The sequence below is a fragment of the Bombus pascuorum genome, chromosome 8 (assembly GCF_905332965.1).
Source record: "Bombus pascuorum chromosome 8, iyBomPasc1.1, whole genome shotgun sequence".
NCBI lineage: Eukaryota > Metazoa > Arthropoda > Insecta > Hymenoptera > Apidae > Bombus > Bombus pascuorum.
In genome coordinates this window covers 1506215-1521940 of record NC_083495.1, presented here as the reverse complement: position 1 = coordinate 1521940, position 15726 = coordinate 1506215, and the positions used below count along the sequence as shown (strand labels likewise).

Sequence of the window (15726 nt, the reverse complement as noted above, 5' to 3'; positions counted from 1 at the left end):
TCCATCGGAAATCACGCAAAGACCCGACGCCGGCTGGTTGCGACAGGAACGCGACAGGAACGCGACAGGATCGCGATAGAAAATTGTCTATTCAAGGATCGTTATTAGCATAACTGTTAATTCGTTGATGACGTTGCCGCGTTACGCAACACCGTTACTCAGCCAGATCGTTTCTCTGGCGTCGAATAGTCGATCAACGTTTGTTTGTCCTCGATTCGCTTCTTTTCGATCGAACGGCTTGCCACGCGTCCGCCAAACATCGAAGATGGCTCGCAATTAACGCAGCCGGTGCGTGTCGAATGGACAAAAGGATGCACGATTGGCAATCGCATAATTTAATCGTCGATCGTCACGTGCTTTCTCTCGAATTCGATGTTAATTAACTCGTTAATTAGTCTTCGCATACATACAAATTACGCACGCCGATTCGGTCGCGATATCCAATTAGCCACGTGCCTCGGTCTCCGACGGAGTTCACTAGACGACTATTTATAATTGCAAACGTCCGTTAGGACTCGTGAGAGTGAAATTATCGCGACAATTCGTATTCCCGTAAATTACCAAAAAAAGATCGAGAGGCAACACGACACGCGTATCATATTTTCCTAATATCTTGCCATTTTCGTTGTAGAATCGATCGTTTCTAATCGGACGTTTCGAGACGAGAACCATGTTTCTTTATGGCTAATTTTCGCGCGTCGATTTCGTCGAGTTGTCAATCAATCGCTCGATATTCTTATTTCTCCACACGGTTAATCGATGCGACCGCCTGTGGATAGAGCGTAATCTGTAATGGGAACGTGAAGATGGAACTGTCTAGGTGGTTCCATGTCAAATGTCAAAGGTAAAATTCCATCGACCGACTCGGACTGGCAGTCTAACGAACACCACGCACGACCGAGTATTAATTTTAGCGCGGCGCTCGCACATTGACTATTCGCGAGTCTCTCGGTTGCATATTTATGGAGGCTAGAGGCGCGTAGGAAGAACGAGATATTCGCGAGAATGGAGCACGGCTGATTGTCGCGTAACGAGCGAATTTAAATCTTTCGGGGTGCGAGGTGTATCGAGTTTCATACGCTATTCTGTAGCTGCATTTAATTGAGTGTAATAATGCTCGGAGACGGTGCGATTGTCGTCGCTCGCATGTAGTTCCAGCTAATTTATTCGTGTGAATGATTCACCGAGTCACCGCTTACCTTTCGATCACCGCGTTGCGATTACAAAAAAGTACGCCACCCCCCTCCCCTTTCCTCTCATCCCCCCCCCCCAAAATCCCACAACGCATAAAAGTAATACACCGAGGAGTCCTGTTTTGCGGCCAAGTTTCAGGACAAAATACAAAACACACAAGAATACACAAAAATCACGCACCAATGCGACTTAAACCCAAAAAACAAAAAAATAAACGCAAAAACCGAAAATCCACGACACATATTAGACCATGGCTACGTCGTACCGACGCGTATCGGTACTTTTGCCTAAACACGCTATACTCAAATTCATTGTTTATTGTGAATCTCAAAAATGTACAAAAAATCAAATATTGGCTAAATAAACTATTTAAAAAAAAAAAAAAAAACAAAAAAGTACGCTTATTAAAATTTCCTTTGATTCGTCAAAGAACTTTCTTCTTTCGTTTATTTCTGCCACAAGTTTCAGGTGTCGTTATTCGTGACCATGGTAAAATTAACTGGCGAAACGACCCGTTGATTTATGAACCGAAGTTGCGAACGTTTACGATTCCCTTAGCGAATTAACGCGAATGGTTGGGACTTAAGTGAGGTACACATGGGTGCTGTGACAGATCTCGATCGGGGATTTCTTTTCGATCCAAAACTTTTATGGATGATTCAAGTAACCAATGGCAAACGTACCGGCTACGATCACCTCGATTAACATTAGTTTTGCAACGTTTACCGTTAGCTAATAGCTCTGTCGCTTGTATTTTTCCTTCCTGGCGACTTCAGACGTTTATGCCGCCACGCGAGAAGTCAATCTTTCGTTACGAAACTGTTTTATTACCCGCGTTTGTGCTCGCACGGGATTGCCACCGATGAATGATGCATCGGTAGGTTTTTTACGGATACCATAATCATTAAATCTCTGAGAAGCGACTGAATTGTCGATTGCGATTTGTGTCAGGGGACGCGCAACTAATTAGACACTTCGGCTATCGACTATGCAATTAAATAAGCCATTACATCAAAGATAGATACGCGATAGCTCGTCGCTCTTCAAATGGCGCTTGTATATGAAATATAAATGATCGCCGGTGAATTTTATGAATTATTTATGAGATAGGCATCGTATTTGTGGATTTTAATTGTGATTGATACGCGATCGAAGAAAAAACCAGGAATTAGCTGCCTGTCGTTAATAGATAAAATCGAGTTAGTCGCGATGCAGAATGATTACGATTGAGGATCGAGTCGGCGGTGTTTCATTAGTCGCGACGAATGATTATCTCGAGCGATCGAGTGTCCGTATAACAGGCGAGTGGAAAAAATGGAGACAATCATGAGTGAAGCAGCCTTCTCTAAGCGCAATCGCATTTGTGCCCATTGACGCAAAGCTCCTCTTGAAATTATCGGATCATGCGTAGCGGCGCGAGATAAAGCCGCATCTTAAGCTTAAGTCATCGAGCCGTTGCATAAATATTGGGCGTGCGTGCCAACACATAAGTACAAGTATCGTAAAGTAGCGTCAAGGTATACGATGAGCAAACAGACGGCAGAACATCTATGTAAACATGTCGGGCCACTGGGTAAAAGAAGCACGTGTTTTCTGGAAGCCGCATTCTGGCGTACTCGGTCGCCTCGCTGGCTCTCGAACGCTCGCCGAGAAAACATAGAAAGGGTAAACTTTATGTTCTTGGCGCGAGTTAACATCGGCACGTCATTGCGTCATCAATTGCACCACGATGACACGCGTGGTGATTGCCCAAATAACTCGTTCGACTTTGTACTTTGAGCTTCGGCTTTCGGTACTTGTCGCTTCTTCATTGATTTTCTTGAAACAAGGCGAAGGGAAAGGCTCACCATGACCGATACTCGAACGTAAAATTCGGTCCCGTTCGATTCGCCAGTGGCTCTCGTAAATATTAACCGATATCATTGATCCTTGTAACAATTGATTAAAATAACAAACAACTCTTGAAGAAGTTAATCGTGCACGATTTGTTTATCAGTAGAGACGCCAATGAGAAAATTCCATGGGAATCGATGCGTGCAGGCGCAACTATCCTTGTTTACGTGCATTCTAACCATTATGAAAATTGTTGTACCTCCGATTCCGATTACACGTGTATCGTTTAACGTCGTTTGCATAATTTTCCTTGATTAATACTTCGAGTACATGTTTCCATCGGTAACTGCCTCGCGTTTTCGAGCAGTACTTCCTTTTGCCGGTGGCGCTGCGTCCGGCTCGTTTATGCAAATCCAGCGGTAACGTTTAATTATATCCTGCAACCGGAAATCAAACGCGTCGGATTCTTATTTACCGAGCATAATTGGAGCGTTGAAATACTAATTCGCGCTAACGCGTACCACTTATTACAATTGATTTTTTGTCAACCTATTTCACCGTTTTTATAAAGTCGACGTTCTTGTACGCAACATTGCGCGTTCGACGACGCGGCTGTTATGTTCGCTCAAACGGTTATGTCTCGCTATTACAGAAAGATCGCTGTTGCTGCGATATCTGGTAATCTCGGGCGTACAGGTTCCCTCTGTGAAGTTACGCGATTTTCCGTGATATCTGTCTGCCGCCAATCGCTCGTAGGAACGTTCACCTATCGATATCTGGCCGTTGTACGATATCATAATTATCGAATGTACGCATTTATATATCGTAATTAGCGGCAGGCGCAGTTAATCAGGCCGCACAAATTGCGCGAATTACATTGAGTCGCGACCACTTCACGAGTCGCGCGATATAAATTGGCTTATATATCGCGCTGCATAGGATAATTACTGCCGAGACGATCGGACAATCGAATAAATCACACTTACGTTGGCGGCGTAAAAGCGGACCCGGTCTGTCTCGCTTTTCGCATGCCCCAGATTCCTCCGTGCTATCGTAACTTCCTTCGAAAAGCTGGCCAATTTCTTAGATCATGCGTCGCTTTCCTCTTGACTCGATTTACTTCCTGAATCTATGGTAGTGCGTTAAAAGGGTAAAAAATTCAGCCAACCAAGCGGACGCTATTAACTCTTGTTAAGCTGACAATTTAGGAGCGCTAAATCTCACTGTCACTGTTCTTTGAATCGATGGCGACAGTGAAGCTATGCCGCGGTAACGAGGGCCAATGAAAATGGCCCTTCCGTCGTAAATTCGGAGGGCACCCACGTCGCGGTGTTAGAAAGGCCAGGACTCCATGGTAGGTCGTCTCTGGGACGTCGCTTCATCAGAAAAATCGAAAAGTAAAATGTCTCTTTGAAGGAGCGCGGTTGAATTCCACGCCGAATATCGCAAGTTACACAGTCTGCATAAGAATATCGATGTGACGTTGGTCGTCGAACGATGGGCGTAGCATCTCGAAGAATTTCGAACGGCAACCAGAACGAAACGGAGGAATGTGTGTACAAGCGAGCGAATTAGGAAGGCGAATCGAACGATTAATTTTACGGGAACAACCGAACCAGACGTTTCTCGCGGTTCTGCCCCGAGCATAAAGCTCCTTTATGGCAAACACACGAGGGGGGACGACCACCCAAGATTATACGAGATCGTTCACGGCCAGAGAGTCAGCGCGCTGCACGCATCGCGACTTTCATTCTCCGAATTTCATGAATACACTACAGCGGCATGCGAGAGTTTTCTTGCGAGGATTAGATGAATCTAGAATACTACCGTGAAGAGATGTATGCGTTGCATAAATTATACGCACGTAATATACGGACGGAAAGTTTGTCACAGGCTCGTGGTTTAGGAACCTGACGACATATTAGAGGCCGCGCTTAGGCCACCGTACTCTACGATCCTCACGATCCTGGATTTCGGAGTATTGTCATTCCTCGGGTATTTTGTCTCGTAAACAGGCATTTTCAGAGTTAATTCTTCGACCGAGGAGCCGGTGGTTACTCCGGTGCTTCGTGAATGGAACGTGATCGCCATAGGAATTCCCGAACAGCGCAGAAACGAGCCGGTTTAACGTTCGTTTAACGTTCTTCCTCGAAAAGATTCTTAATTCCAACGGATTCTCTTAATCCGTCTGGAGAATAGGACGTCACGTGAAATCGAGCATCATAATCTGCCCCTTGGCCGAAAAACGGCTGCATGTTTTTCACGAACCCTCGATTTTCTTGGAAGGACGCGGCTTTGCAAGATCGCTGCATAAGATCTGACGGAAAATTATGCTCGAACGATACCGAGAAAGTGCAGACTACGTGGCGCCCAAGCTGGTGCGTACGGGAACCTTAATGGTTCGGCAAGCGATGATAACAGCAACCCCATTAAGGTTCCGTTAAGGTAAACAAGCGTTCTTTCTTTCTTATAACCACTTTAGATGGCCGATCCGTGACTCGAGCTAGGGCTTTTTATAATAACTTCATCCCTGTATAAGCGGAAATCTCGAAGGTGGTAACGTATTATTTAACCGATCGTGTTCCTTTCGCGCGTATCTCGTGCCAAACGAAATTACTTCGAAGCTGTTTCCACTGGAGATTTAATGAAATCTCTGACAAGCCGACCGCCTCCAGCCTTCAGAATGGATCGATAGTGTAAACAATATTAACGTCTACGGATGGGCCATCCTAATTACTATCGAGATCAGAGACTAGGAATATAAGTTACGAGACAGCCAATGAAATTGAATTTCTACGTAGCAAGATATTGTTAACCGATTGCGTTTAGGCCGAGCCACCTGTATGCTCGTTTTTGTATAGAATTAGATTTAGGCGCAGATACTACGAGCTTGGCTCGCGAGGACAGCGGCGGCATATTCTTGGATTTTATCGGCGCATCAGCACTAGAATACGCGATGTTGGAAATACTCCAAGTGGACACGAGAATGACCTGAATTCGATAATAGTACTCGACAGCTGTATGACCCGGTCGTGGTTAATTTCAGATCGATGTTATCAGACCCCATGGAACCAACGACCGATTCATTGCAGAAGATGCGGTACACAATATCCATGGCTAATAATTTGATCGAAATCCGTTTGACCTGGAACGCTGCCCAATTCTTCGATGATACATTCGCGGCTTGACGCACCTCGAAATTTGAATATCGCTCGCTCATCGCGTTTACCAAATGGAATATTAATTCTGGCGAATTAATCGAGTCCCTTGGTAGAATACTGATGCGTAAATTAGTTTTGCATGACAAAAGTAGCAGAGGTTTAGTCACCTCGCATTGTATTACGGATGAGATGTTAAATAACTGGAGGCTTACGCGTACTCGATCTTGGAAACTATCCAATTCTCGATATACAAATCCTTACATATTCGGCGGTACATACAGCATCTGCTCTGAGACAATTCTCGTTGCAGACGAGCTTCCAGGAATCAATTAGCCTATGCATGTTCGAGCCGGTCGAGACGCTAGTATTCCGTAATTCAAACCGAACTTACTGGCGAAATTCGTGAGTCACCGATTTAGCGAGGTCCGGCAGTTTCACGCAACACGCGAAACCCAGTTTCCGCGATGTATTTATTTTACGACACAGCGTCATTTGACGAGGCAATATAATTTGACGACCGCTCGAGGTTGACGCATCGCATCGTTTTTAATTCCACCCTCGTCAAAAACGACGATTGCTATTTGTCATCTCTTCGTGCATTTCCTCGTTTGGAACGATGATTTGAATCCGAGCCAGCCGGTAATAAGATCGATGATATGAAAGATGCGATAAAATCGATCATTCTAGAATAGGCTCTTTGGATTCGATCCTGATATCCGTCACTCGTTTCCACGTAGACAAGACTCGCGCTATCGTGCATGATCGCGATCGATGCCATTCTGGCTGAAGAGAATTCCATAAAAAAATTTCTCTGAAAGCGATCTCATCTTCCGCTGAATCTTCATGGATTTCCACGTTAAGTTAGACTTAAATAATATTATTAAAGCTGACCGTGAGTCAGTGGAACCTTGAGAAACTCGTGTAAAGATTGGGTCGATCGAGGTTGGCCTACAATTCGTCGGAATTGGGCCTATTTTCGTTGATTCATTAAGTGGATGCATGCGGCTTCTTTCTGTGGTTAGGCAGCGATGTGTATGAATCATCGTTCTTCTCAAGCAAGAATCGCACTGCATCCTTCATAGCCAGTGAAATTACACAAATAGATTCATTACTAATGTTAATCTTTGCTGCGAAAAAGTCAACTATTTCCGTACTTCCTATACCTTCAGGCGTAGTTTTCTTTTTATTTTCTCGAGACAACTAATTTTCCTCTTGTAGTATGCAATGTATACGTATATAGATTACAGGGCTTTCAGCCCGTAGATATAAATATGATAATAATAATCGCTTGGCAGATTAATGATTCGCGAAATCATCTTCTGCATCATCGACGTTTTTTACACTTTTTACTCCCTTATCAGTCTGACTGACTGCGATGACTTCATTACCATTTAAAACTCATCCGAGATACATAGAGTGAGTGAGAAAGAGAAAGAGAGAGAGAGAGAGAGAGAGAGACAAGCTAAATTGTTTCTTCAAGATCGAACAACGGAATCATTCGCGCGCCGCGTTCCGAGATATCGACGTCGTTTCTTTACAGGGTCATTTCCTTTCCCAATCGACGAACACGGTTGGTTTACGAAGGGTTGTAACTTCGGATGGTGGGACTTTCTCCTGCAAGAATTTCGCGACAGTAAGCTACAAAATTTATGCATGGCTTAACGAGCTTCCGTGGTAACCCTTTACGGTCGACTTATGGGTGTTGCCTACCTGGTCAGGTGGCAAAGTCATTTCTTAATGCACCACCATGAGGCTGCGTTTCGGCGAAGTGCCGAGGAATCTGTCTGCCAGCAAACAGCCAGCCAGCCAGTCATCTGCGAGCAGCGAAAGCGGGAGAAAAAAGAGTCGCTTTCTCGGAGTGCAATCTGTATTTTACGTAAACATCGTTTCTACGAAGTCTATCGGATGTTTACCGATACGCCGGTCATCACCAATTGTACCCTTTTTAGCTTCGCAAAAATCATGAACGACGCAACGCGAGTTATTCCCGTATTACAAATCGTACGATATATTGTATAATAAATCGCCTTGCATCGATACACGGAATGCGTTTCTCGAAACTATGACAAGTGAAAACGATCCAGCTAGGAAGCAAGTGAGCTAGATCGCCGTTTCTCGCTTTATCCGCTCTCGACACCTTCGCTCGTCCAACGTTACCAAGTTTAGCGTGTACGAGCAATCTCACGCGGGTGTTGGAGCATGTTTCTTCTAACCAGTTACCAACGACCTACGATTATCATAAAACTTTATGCACGACCATATAACCCATAGAGAACGGTATAAATCGTTGCAGAGACGATTGTTTATAGCAAAGATGTTACAACTACCGTTAACCGTTTGAAAATTGTAGAAATCAGTGTACTGTCGCGTAACGATGATTTCATTAGCCGAGGATGTTTTCCTCGTCGAAAGGTAGGTCGTGTCAGGTCAAATGCTGACACGAGTATCGTGATCGGTGTCTGAAAATATAACAGCCGAGAAACTAACAGCCATATTGAGAGTTGTGATTATAGAATCAACGATTAATTCATTATAGTCGCACGCTCGCTGATTCCTCGCGGTTTTCTTTGTTCGAGAACTGCCGTTCCTCAACTCGTTTACCCTTGACTCGTAACATAATGAAATTGCTTGCCATTTCACGTCATAGCGTCATGATTCGCAGTGAGAAACGTACGGAAAAGTTTCGATCTTTCGTACACAGTCACGGTTATTCGCTCTACGATTAATCGCTTATTCGTTCGGTTCATTTCGGTTACGGTGAAAATTTCGCATCGTGCAATGGTCTCCCTTTAATAACGCACGATCGAAGGAGAGATTCGCGGCAGAAACCACGAGAAGCAAGTGCACGTAGAATTGCTCAATTACCCGACGCAGTAATTCCACTTCGACCAGCATGTAGAAGTAAATCGCCGATGGAACGTGGCGGGTTTACCTTTGTAAATTGGCACAAAAAGATCGAACCACGCGATCGCGACGACAGCCGACTCGATTTCTTTTTCTCCTTCGTTTTCTTTACAGCGCAAGAGATCGACTACCGTAGAATTAAGGTGTTCTCCCGCGGTGAATCAGTGGTTCGACTCGAAGCATACTTTCGACCGGAGTCCTATTTTTCTTTTAAACGAATCCCTCTAATTGGAACTACCAACGGTCCTTCCAAATTCTTTCTCTCTTTCGCCTCTATCTGCTTATCTGCTTCGCAGACATACCGACGAATTCACCTTCCTACATCGTCTTTTCGATGTTATCTTTCTGCTTCGTAGATACCGCTGTCACATTTTCATTAATCGCGTGCCTATTCGAACGAATTACAAGAGCAAACAAAAAAGCTTTACACTTTGTATTAACACGTGGCGATCTCGTAGAATCATAGTTGAGACTTCACGATGGATAACAGCTGTGTGTCTTCGATTAATGCATCTGGCGATCCCTGCGAAGATTTGGCCATCTAGCTCCGCGGTTCCCGCGAACCAGACAGAGTAGCCTTTTTGTTCGAAGCTGGTAGCTGGTTGTTGTTTTTCAGCCGACTGAGATTCTCACCGACTTCGCTCATCTCCAAAATTTACGCTCGTTAATCAACGCTCTGAACGGAATTTTAATCTTTCATGCTCGTTCTCTTCGCGGAACTAATTTCGATCTATTTTCTCCTTGTACTCTCTGTATCTCGTACTGTAGCCGACGTGCTTTTATTTGACGCATAGACGATGTAACTTTCGTGAGAAGTAAGGTTTTTTTATTCTTCGACAATTACTTGCAAAGGATGTTAAGGTAAAATGTTGTATTCAAGCGTTCGCAAACGACTGACCCACTTCGCGTTAGCTAACCATGGAACTATCGCTCTCGTCAAGATAACTGTCTTCAAGGATCGCAGGCTTAAGCAAAATTCATTATCACATATGGATATTCTTATCAGCGTTTCGTGGTTTTCTAGAAAATCTCGAGTTGTGAAAGATACAGAAAGAAACGAGACGATTTATTAGTGTGTTTGACATATCCTTTTAGCGATTTTTTGTTAGAGCGATACCGGCGAAAGAATCCTCTCCGTTGATTAACACCCTGCGCGTGGAGCAGGTCGGTGACTTAGGTTCGACGAAAAGGGAACTGCGGTATCGTTGACCGAACTCGTGGTATCGATTTCGCACAAGACTCCGGCAATAAAGAGTGGCGCCCAGCAGCCGTGGTATCTCCGAGGTCATACCTGCGGACGCCAGGTCGAGAATTTTGACGCGGATAAAAGTGGTTTGCGGTCGGTTGCCGCCCGTACTGCCAAGGTCGATCTAATCTTGGCTCCCATAGGTCAGAGGAACTGCATTTCATCTCGGCACGTCTCTTAATAACGAGTCAGCCAGCCAGGAAAGTGCAACGAATTCAAAATAGTTCTGGGAAGCGGACTGTACGTCGGAGGACTTGAACGAAAACCACTCGAGCTCTGAGTAGTAAGGGTGGAAAGCGTCATCGATGAGAGGCCGAACCGAAATAGAGGTATCTGGCATCTATTCGAGCTGCCTTGTGAGCTTTATTGCCAAGGACGAGTCGCGAAAGGATATTTCAAGGCGAATTGTCGTAATCTTCTGCACCGATGCGCTTTGTGAAAGTCGATCGACGAGTCACTGGCGTGGAACGGAGACCGTTAAACGATCTGCCATGTTTCGGTGCCTAGAGGGGAAAAGAAGAGAACGCGCCTTCCACGTTGTCTGCTTTCCTCCTTCCTTTCGATTTTCGAGACGTTTGTAAAAGAAAATAAAACCGAGCGTGACGCTCACTGTAAGCCGGTGGCGCGAACAGAGGCTGCGATCCGAGAGGCAGAGCATCGATAAGGATTCTCTCGCGTGCAACGGTGAGCGCGCGCGATCGTGCTCCGTAAAATCGAGCCACGATCTTAATCTTCGTCGACAAGGTCGATACCGAGGAACCCGAGGAGGCTTTACGACTTCCAGTTCCGTCGGCATGGAAGGATCTTGCGAACTCGCTTTAGGAATTTCTCGAAGGCTGATGCAAACTGAACGCGAATCGTACCGCTTTGAATCATCGATTCGCGAATTTCACCGTTCCCCGTTCTCCGTTTGCTAAAGATTCACAGCCACGCGCGAACGTAATCAAGGTCGACCACGAGGAAAACTTGATCCGATGATCAGAAAATATTTTATCCCATATAATCAGATGGAAGAGGCAACGTTCGTAAATCTGTTTTGCTATCCGACAACAGTAGTTCCCCGTCCATCTAGCATTTAGTGTATCATCGATGTCGATTAGCCGCTAATCCCGACACGGTTCGCCTACCGATTTGCGTTCTCTTCGTTCGATTCGACTTTCGTACTAGACGTTAGATTTTCGCGAATCCAATTGCTTTCGCGTCTATCGCTTACGAAACGAGATCCTTTCGTTCATTTTTAAAACACAGAAAAGGAAAGATTTACGAAAGCTTCTCGGGACTAACCGTATTAGTAACGTCTGCCTGCATGTCCGTGTCTTCCTCGACTCCAGCCTTGATGAGATCCTCCTCCTTCTCGTTGTCCGAAGTATTCAGATACTCGTCGTAATCCTGCTCGAGACTCTTGGTCTTCGGCTGAGTATCGTCGATCTTCGAGCCGGCTTTGTTCCCTGGCTGATCGAAGCTCTTCGTCACGAGGCTGCTGGCGTTCTTCGACGATTTACGCTCGACCAACGAACTCGACAGTTTGCCGGGTAAATTCTCGTCGAACTTCCTCGAAGACCGATGACCAGAGGCGGAGTTAACGTAGGGAAGGCCGGCGATCTTTCCACGATCGCGATCCAGCGGCCTGCTGAGATTTTTCGGCTCGTATTTGAAATTCCCGAAGTCGTCGCTCTTCGCGTATCTGTCCATCTCTATGTTTCTGTAGTCTCTCTTGACCGTGAATCTGGGAGTCGTTGGATCATCGGACGTCAACCTCCTGATGATGTCGTCGTAAGTTTTCAGCGGTGGTTTCTTCTCGCTTCTATAGAAATCGTTGTCGAGCTCGTCTTCGTCCAGGTCCTCATCTTCCGTCTCCTTCGAGGCGTCGTCCTCGTCGTTCTCCGTGTCGTCGAAATCGTCCACGGGATATTCGTAATCCTCGAAGCTGTCGATCCTCCTCCTGTCGGTCTTGGAGTGAGAGGGCTTGGACTCGCTGAAGTTCGATCTCCTCCAATCGTCTAATCTCCTCGACGGTTCCGATTCGCCGGAGCGATGTCTCTTCCTACCGTCGAGGCGCCAGTCGTGTCTAAAGATACCGACCCTGTGTTTCCTCCCGTTTTTCCACCAAGGACGATGCCCGTCGGGGCTGTTTTCATTGTACGCCCGTGGTTTCTCGTAGTCGAACCCGTCTTCAACCGAATCATAGTCCCAGGCGCGATTCCTCGGATAGTCGAGCCTGTGGTGGGTCCTCTCGGATCTCATTCTGTAGCTTCGACCGGCGTATCGAGGAGAACCTCTGCGTTTCTGTTCGTCCTCCTCGTACCAGCCGGTTCCGCGATAACCGCCTCGATGATACCTAGTCGGGTAACGCGGTTCGAACATCCGGCTGTGAACGGCAATCCTCGAGGTCCGAGGATAGGATCTCTCGTAATAGGGGCGAACATCGTAATCATCGTCCTCCTCGTCCTCTTGATCCTCTTGGTCGACCAACGAGCCATCCTCGTAGTCAAGTTCCTGCGACCAAGGCGATGATCGTCTTTCGGCCAGGTCATGCCGATTTCTCCTCCCATTGAACGACTCGTGTCTGTGCCTGTGTCTGTGCTTGTCGTCGTTAGCAGTGTTTTCGTGGGGACGATGCCTAGCCTCGATCGCGAACAGACCGTATGCCATCAGAAGGATCACGAGTAACAGCAGCCTCCTGTTGCGCGTCATTTCGTCTTCGGAACCGTATTCCTCGGAGCACCTTACATTATCCTAGCGACACGCGATCCTCGCGATTCTCACGATCGCGATTCCGAGCTTGGTCTGTTCGTCGCTGGAAAACCACACGGTTCGTTTGATTCAACGATGCATCGCGATCAAAGCGCAGTGGCACTTCGTCTCACTGAGATCTGCGACCGACCGGTGTCCCGATCGAGACATTAATGATCAGCCGTGTTTCGCTGGCAATGGCAGCGCGGATAGATCGCCAAAGGCGGTTATTAGTGTCCGAGCTTCGAGAATCAACGTAACGGTGATGGGATCACAGTCGAACCACGTGGTACAAATCGCGCGTGACCCGATGAAACAGGGAATATCGAAACGTCCCGTACGACGCTTGCTTTTGGCCGCGTTCCAGTTCGCTCGATTCCGCAACAATGTCCTCCCAATGGAAAACCTTCTACGATTCTCGACGCAACGATCCTGCTCACGTCTCACGCCTTCTTGCTTCGAATATCGTTTCCGCGTCCATCGCGCGTTTGCTATCTTTCCTGTCACTCGTTCGCAACAATTCGATCCGGCTACTCGAGCCTCTAAACGCCCGATTCGATTTCGATGTGCGATCGAATCAACGTGACTACCGTTTTCCTTCCCGACGCTCACTTTCCTCGAAAACGATCGAAACGCGCGCACGTCCTCGCCGCCGATACCGGCACACTGCTCGCTCGAGTCCAGCTACACGGAGATTACACCGAATCGTATCGCGGACCGAATGTCGCGGGCGACTGAGGCCAGCCTCTCTGGTCGACGGCTTGAGAGATCGCGGAACGCAGTGCGCATGCGTGCGGGCGATATTCGTCTCCCTCTCCCGCCCCCTCCGTCACCCTCGGCCGCCGACTTTTCTGCGTCCCCTTCGTCCCTTACCTGTGTGCTCTTGTGTGCCACCGCAACAACCGTGCACACGTTGTTTCACGGACTCCCAGTGGACGCGGTATACCTTGGATCTGGTACGTTCGATCGATGACTACGCTCCGAAAATTTCACACCGAACCAACATCACTGAAAACTTTCGCTTTTCTTCGTCAAGTTTCGCGTCGTTCTCTTTTGCGCATTATTGCTGCCGTTTCAGTTTCTCTTCCACCACGTGGACGCACCATCTCCACTCTGGCCACGTCTTGCACGATCAACGCGGCGACAGGATTTCCCTAAGGCGATACCCTCTATGTCGATTATTAGTTATTTATCTATGCGGTCTAGGCTATGCCAGCGTGCATCCATATCGTCGACAATTAAAGATCGATGAATCGTCCTTGCGTATCTTCAAACGAACGAGACGTTGCGTCGACTCGCGAAATCGGAACTCCATCCAACCATACCGCGTCAGTATACGCGTTTATATCTACACGTATCGTTGCACACGTTTTCCTTTATCTGGCCGCATGTAACCATGGCAATCGATACACGTGTTTCTGTCATGGTTCCCGACCGATTCGTGTAGCGTCCCGATTTTACGATCGTCCGGAGAGATCGACACCAGCGTCTGGCCACCCTTTTCGTTTCCCATTCACTTTCGCGTCGCCATTCAGAGATTCCGAGAGGATTCGGAGTCCAGCGGTGCCTCGAAATCCGGTCGAAAGGCTGGGGCGAGAACGAGAGGTCGATAGAATCGCGATGCCTGGCTTACTACAACCGGTACAACGAGGACTGGTTTTTCGTCGCGTACGGAGGTCGTCTGACGTTTTTTATCGCGCCTTTTAAGCCGGCAGCTATACACGCCACAATAAATAAACACGGTAGCCCTTTTGGACGGCTTCCGCTCCGATTCGATCCTCGATAAAGGCGCCCGTACGCGACCTATCACCGAGATGCATCATTCCTGTGCGTCATCGGTCCTTTCCCATTCGAGCCAGAGAATGAAAAAAAAGGAAGCTACGGATCCTCACAGACGATGCCAGTCGGGTCGTATCCAACGGCATTCTTCTCGTTGAAGTATCATATCCGTCAGTTATCGACACGTCGCGTCGCGTCTTCCACTTCCAATTCGATCTTTCCCTCGGGATGTCTTTTTGTCGCATGTCCGTGCTCCGTCGTTCGAAGTGTTTCATCTCTTCTCGAGCTCGTTGCCTCGTTCACGGACGAGATATATCGTATGTATAAAAGGTACAGTCAGACTGCACGACATTGGAGCAAATTGTATGTGAAAATGCAGGAGCCTCTTAATCGTTTCACTTTTGCGGCATCGCGTTACCGATATTAATTCGTTGCCATTTGTCAGAATCACGCATACGGTGGAGCGGTGTTGCGTCGCTGCAAAAACGACGATTAAATTGTATCCTAGTCGGAGATTTCGAGCGGTGCCCGTACGCAACGCGTGTAATCAGCCTGCCAGATAAATGATCCGAGGTCCCAGGTGAGAGGGGCGGGTAGACGAATAAATGACGTTCCGACTTCCACTCTGTAAGACACTCCCGTGGAATGCAGTCGTTTGAACGCGGCATACCGAGAAAATTTAAGAGCTACGACTCGACGCTTGTGTCGCTAACAAATTCCCGTGGTCTCGGTATGCATTTTTCGCGCAGTATTAGCGATTACCTGAAGTGACAAGCCGTCAACGACAGACGTCACAGAATCGCTTCGAGTTCGCGCAATCAAATCTGATTCTGCCGTCTTTCTATTTCTGAACTCGACCAGGTCGAAACGGCCACG

At 47.0% G+C, this 15726-nt stretch overlaps 1 protein-coding gene across 1 annotated transcript in view; it reads right to left on the bottom strand.

Moving 5' to 3' along the window:
• Positions 1–13815, bottom strand: part of LOC132910188 (uncharacterized protein DDB_G0283697-like) — a 60224-nt gene extending 46409 nt beyond the window's left edge. The window contains exon 1 of the mRNA XM_060965748.1: positions 11623–13815. Coding sequence (XP_060821731.1) covers positions 11623–13032 — 1410 coding nt within the window. The 5' untranslated portion in view covers positions 13033–13815. The remainder of the gene's footprint in view (positions 1–11622) is intronic.
• Between the last annotated feature and the right edge of the window lie 1911 nt (positions 13816–15726).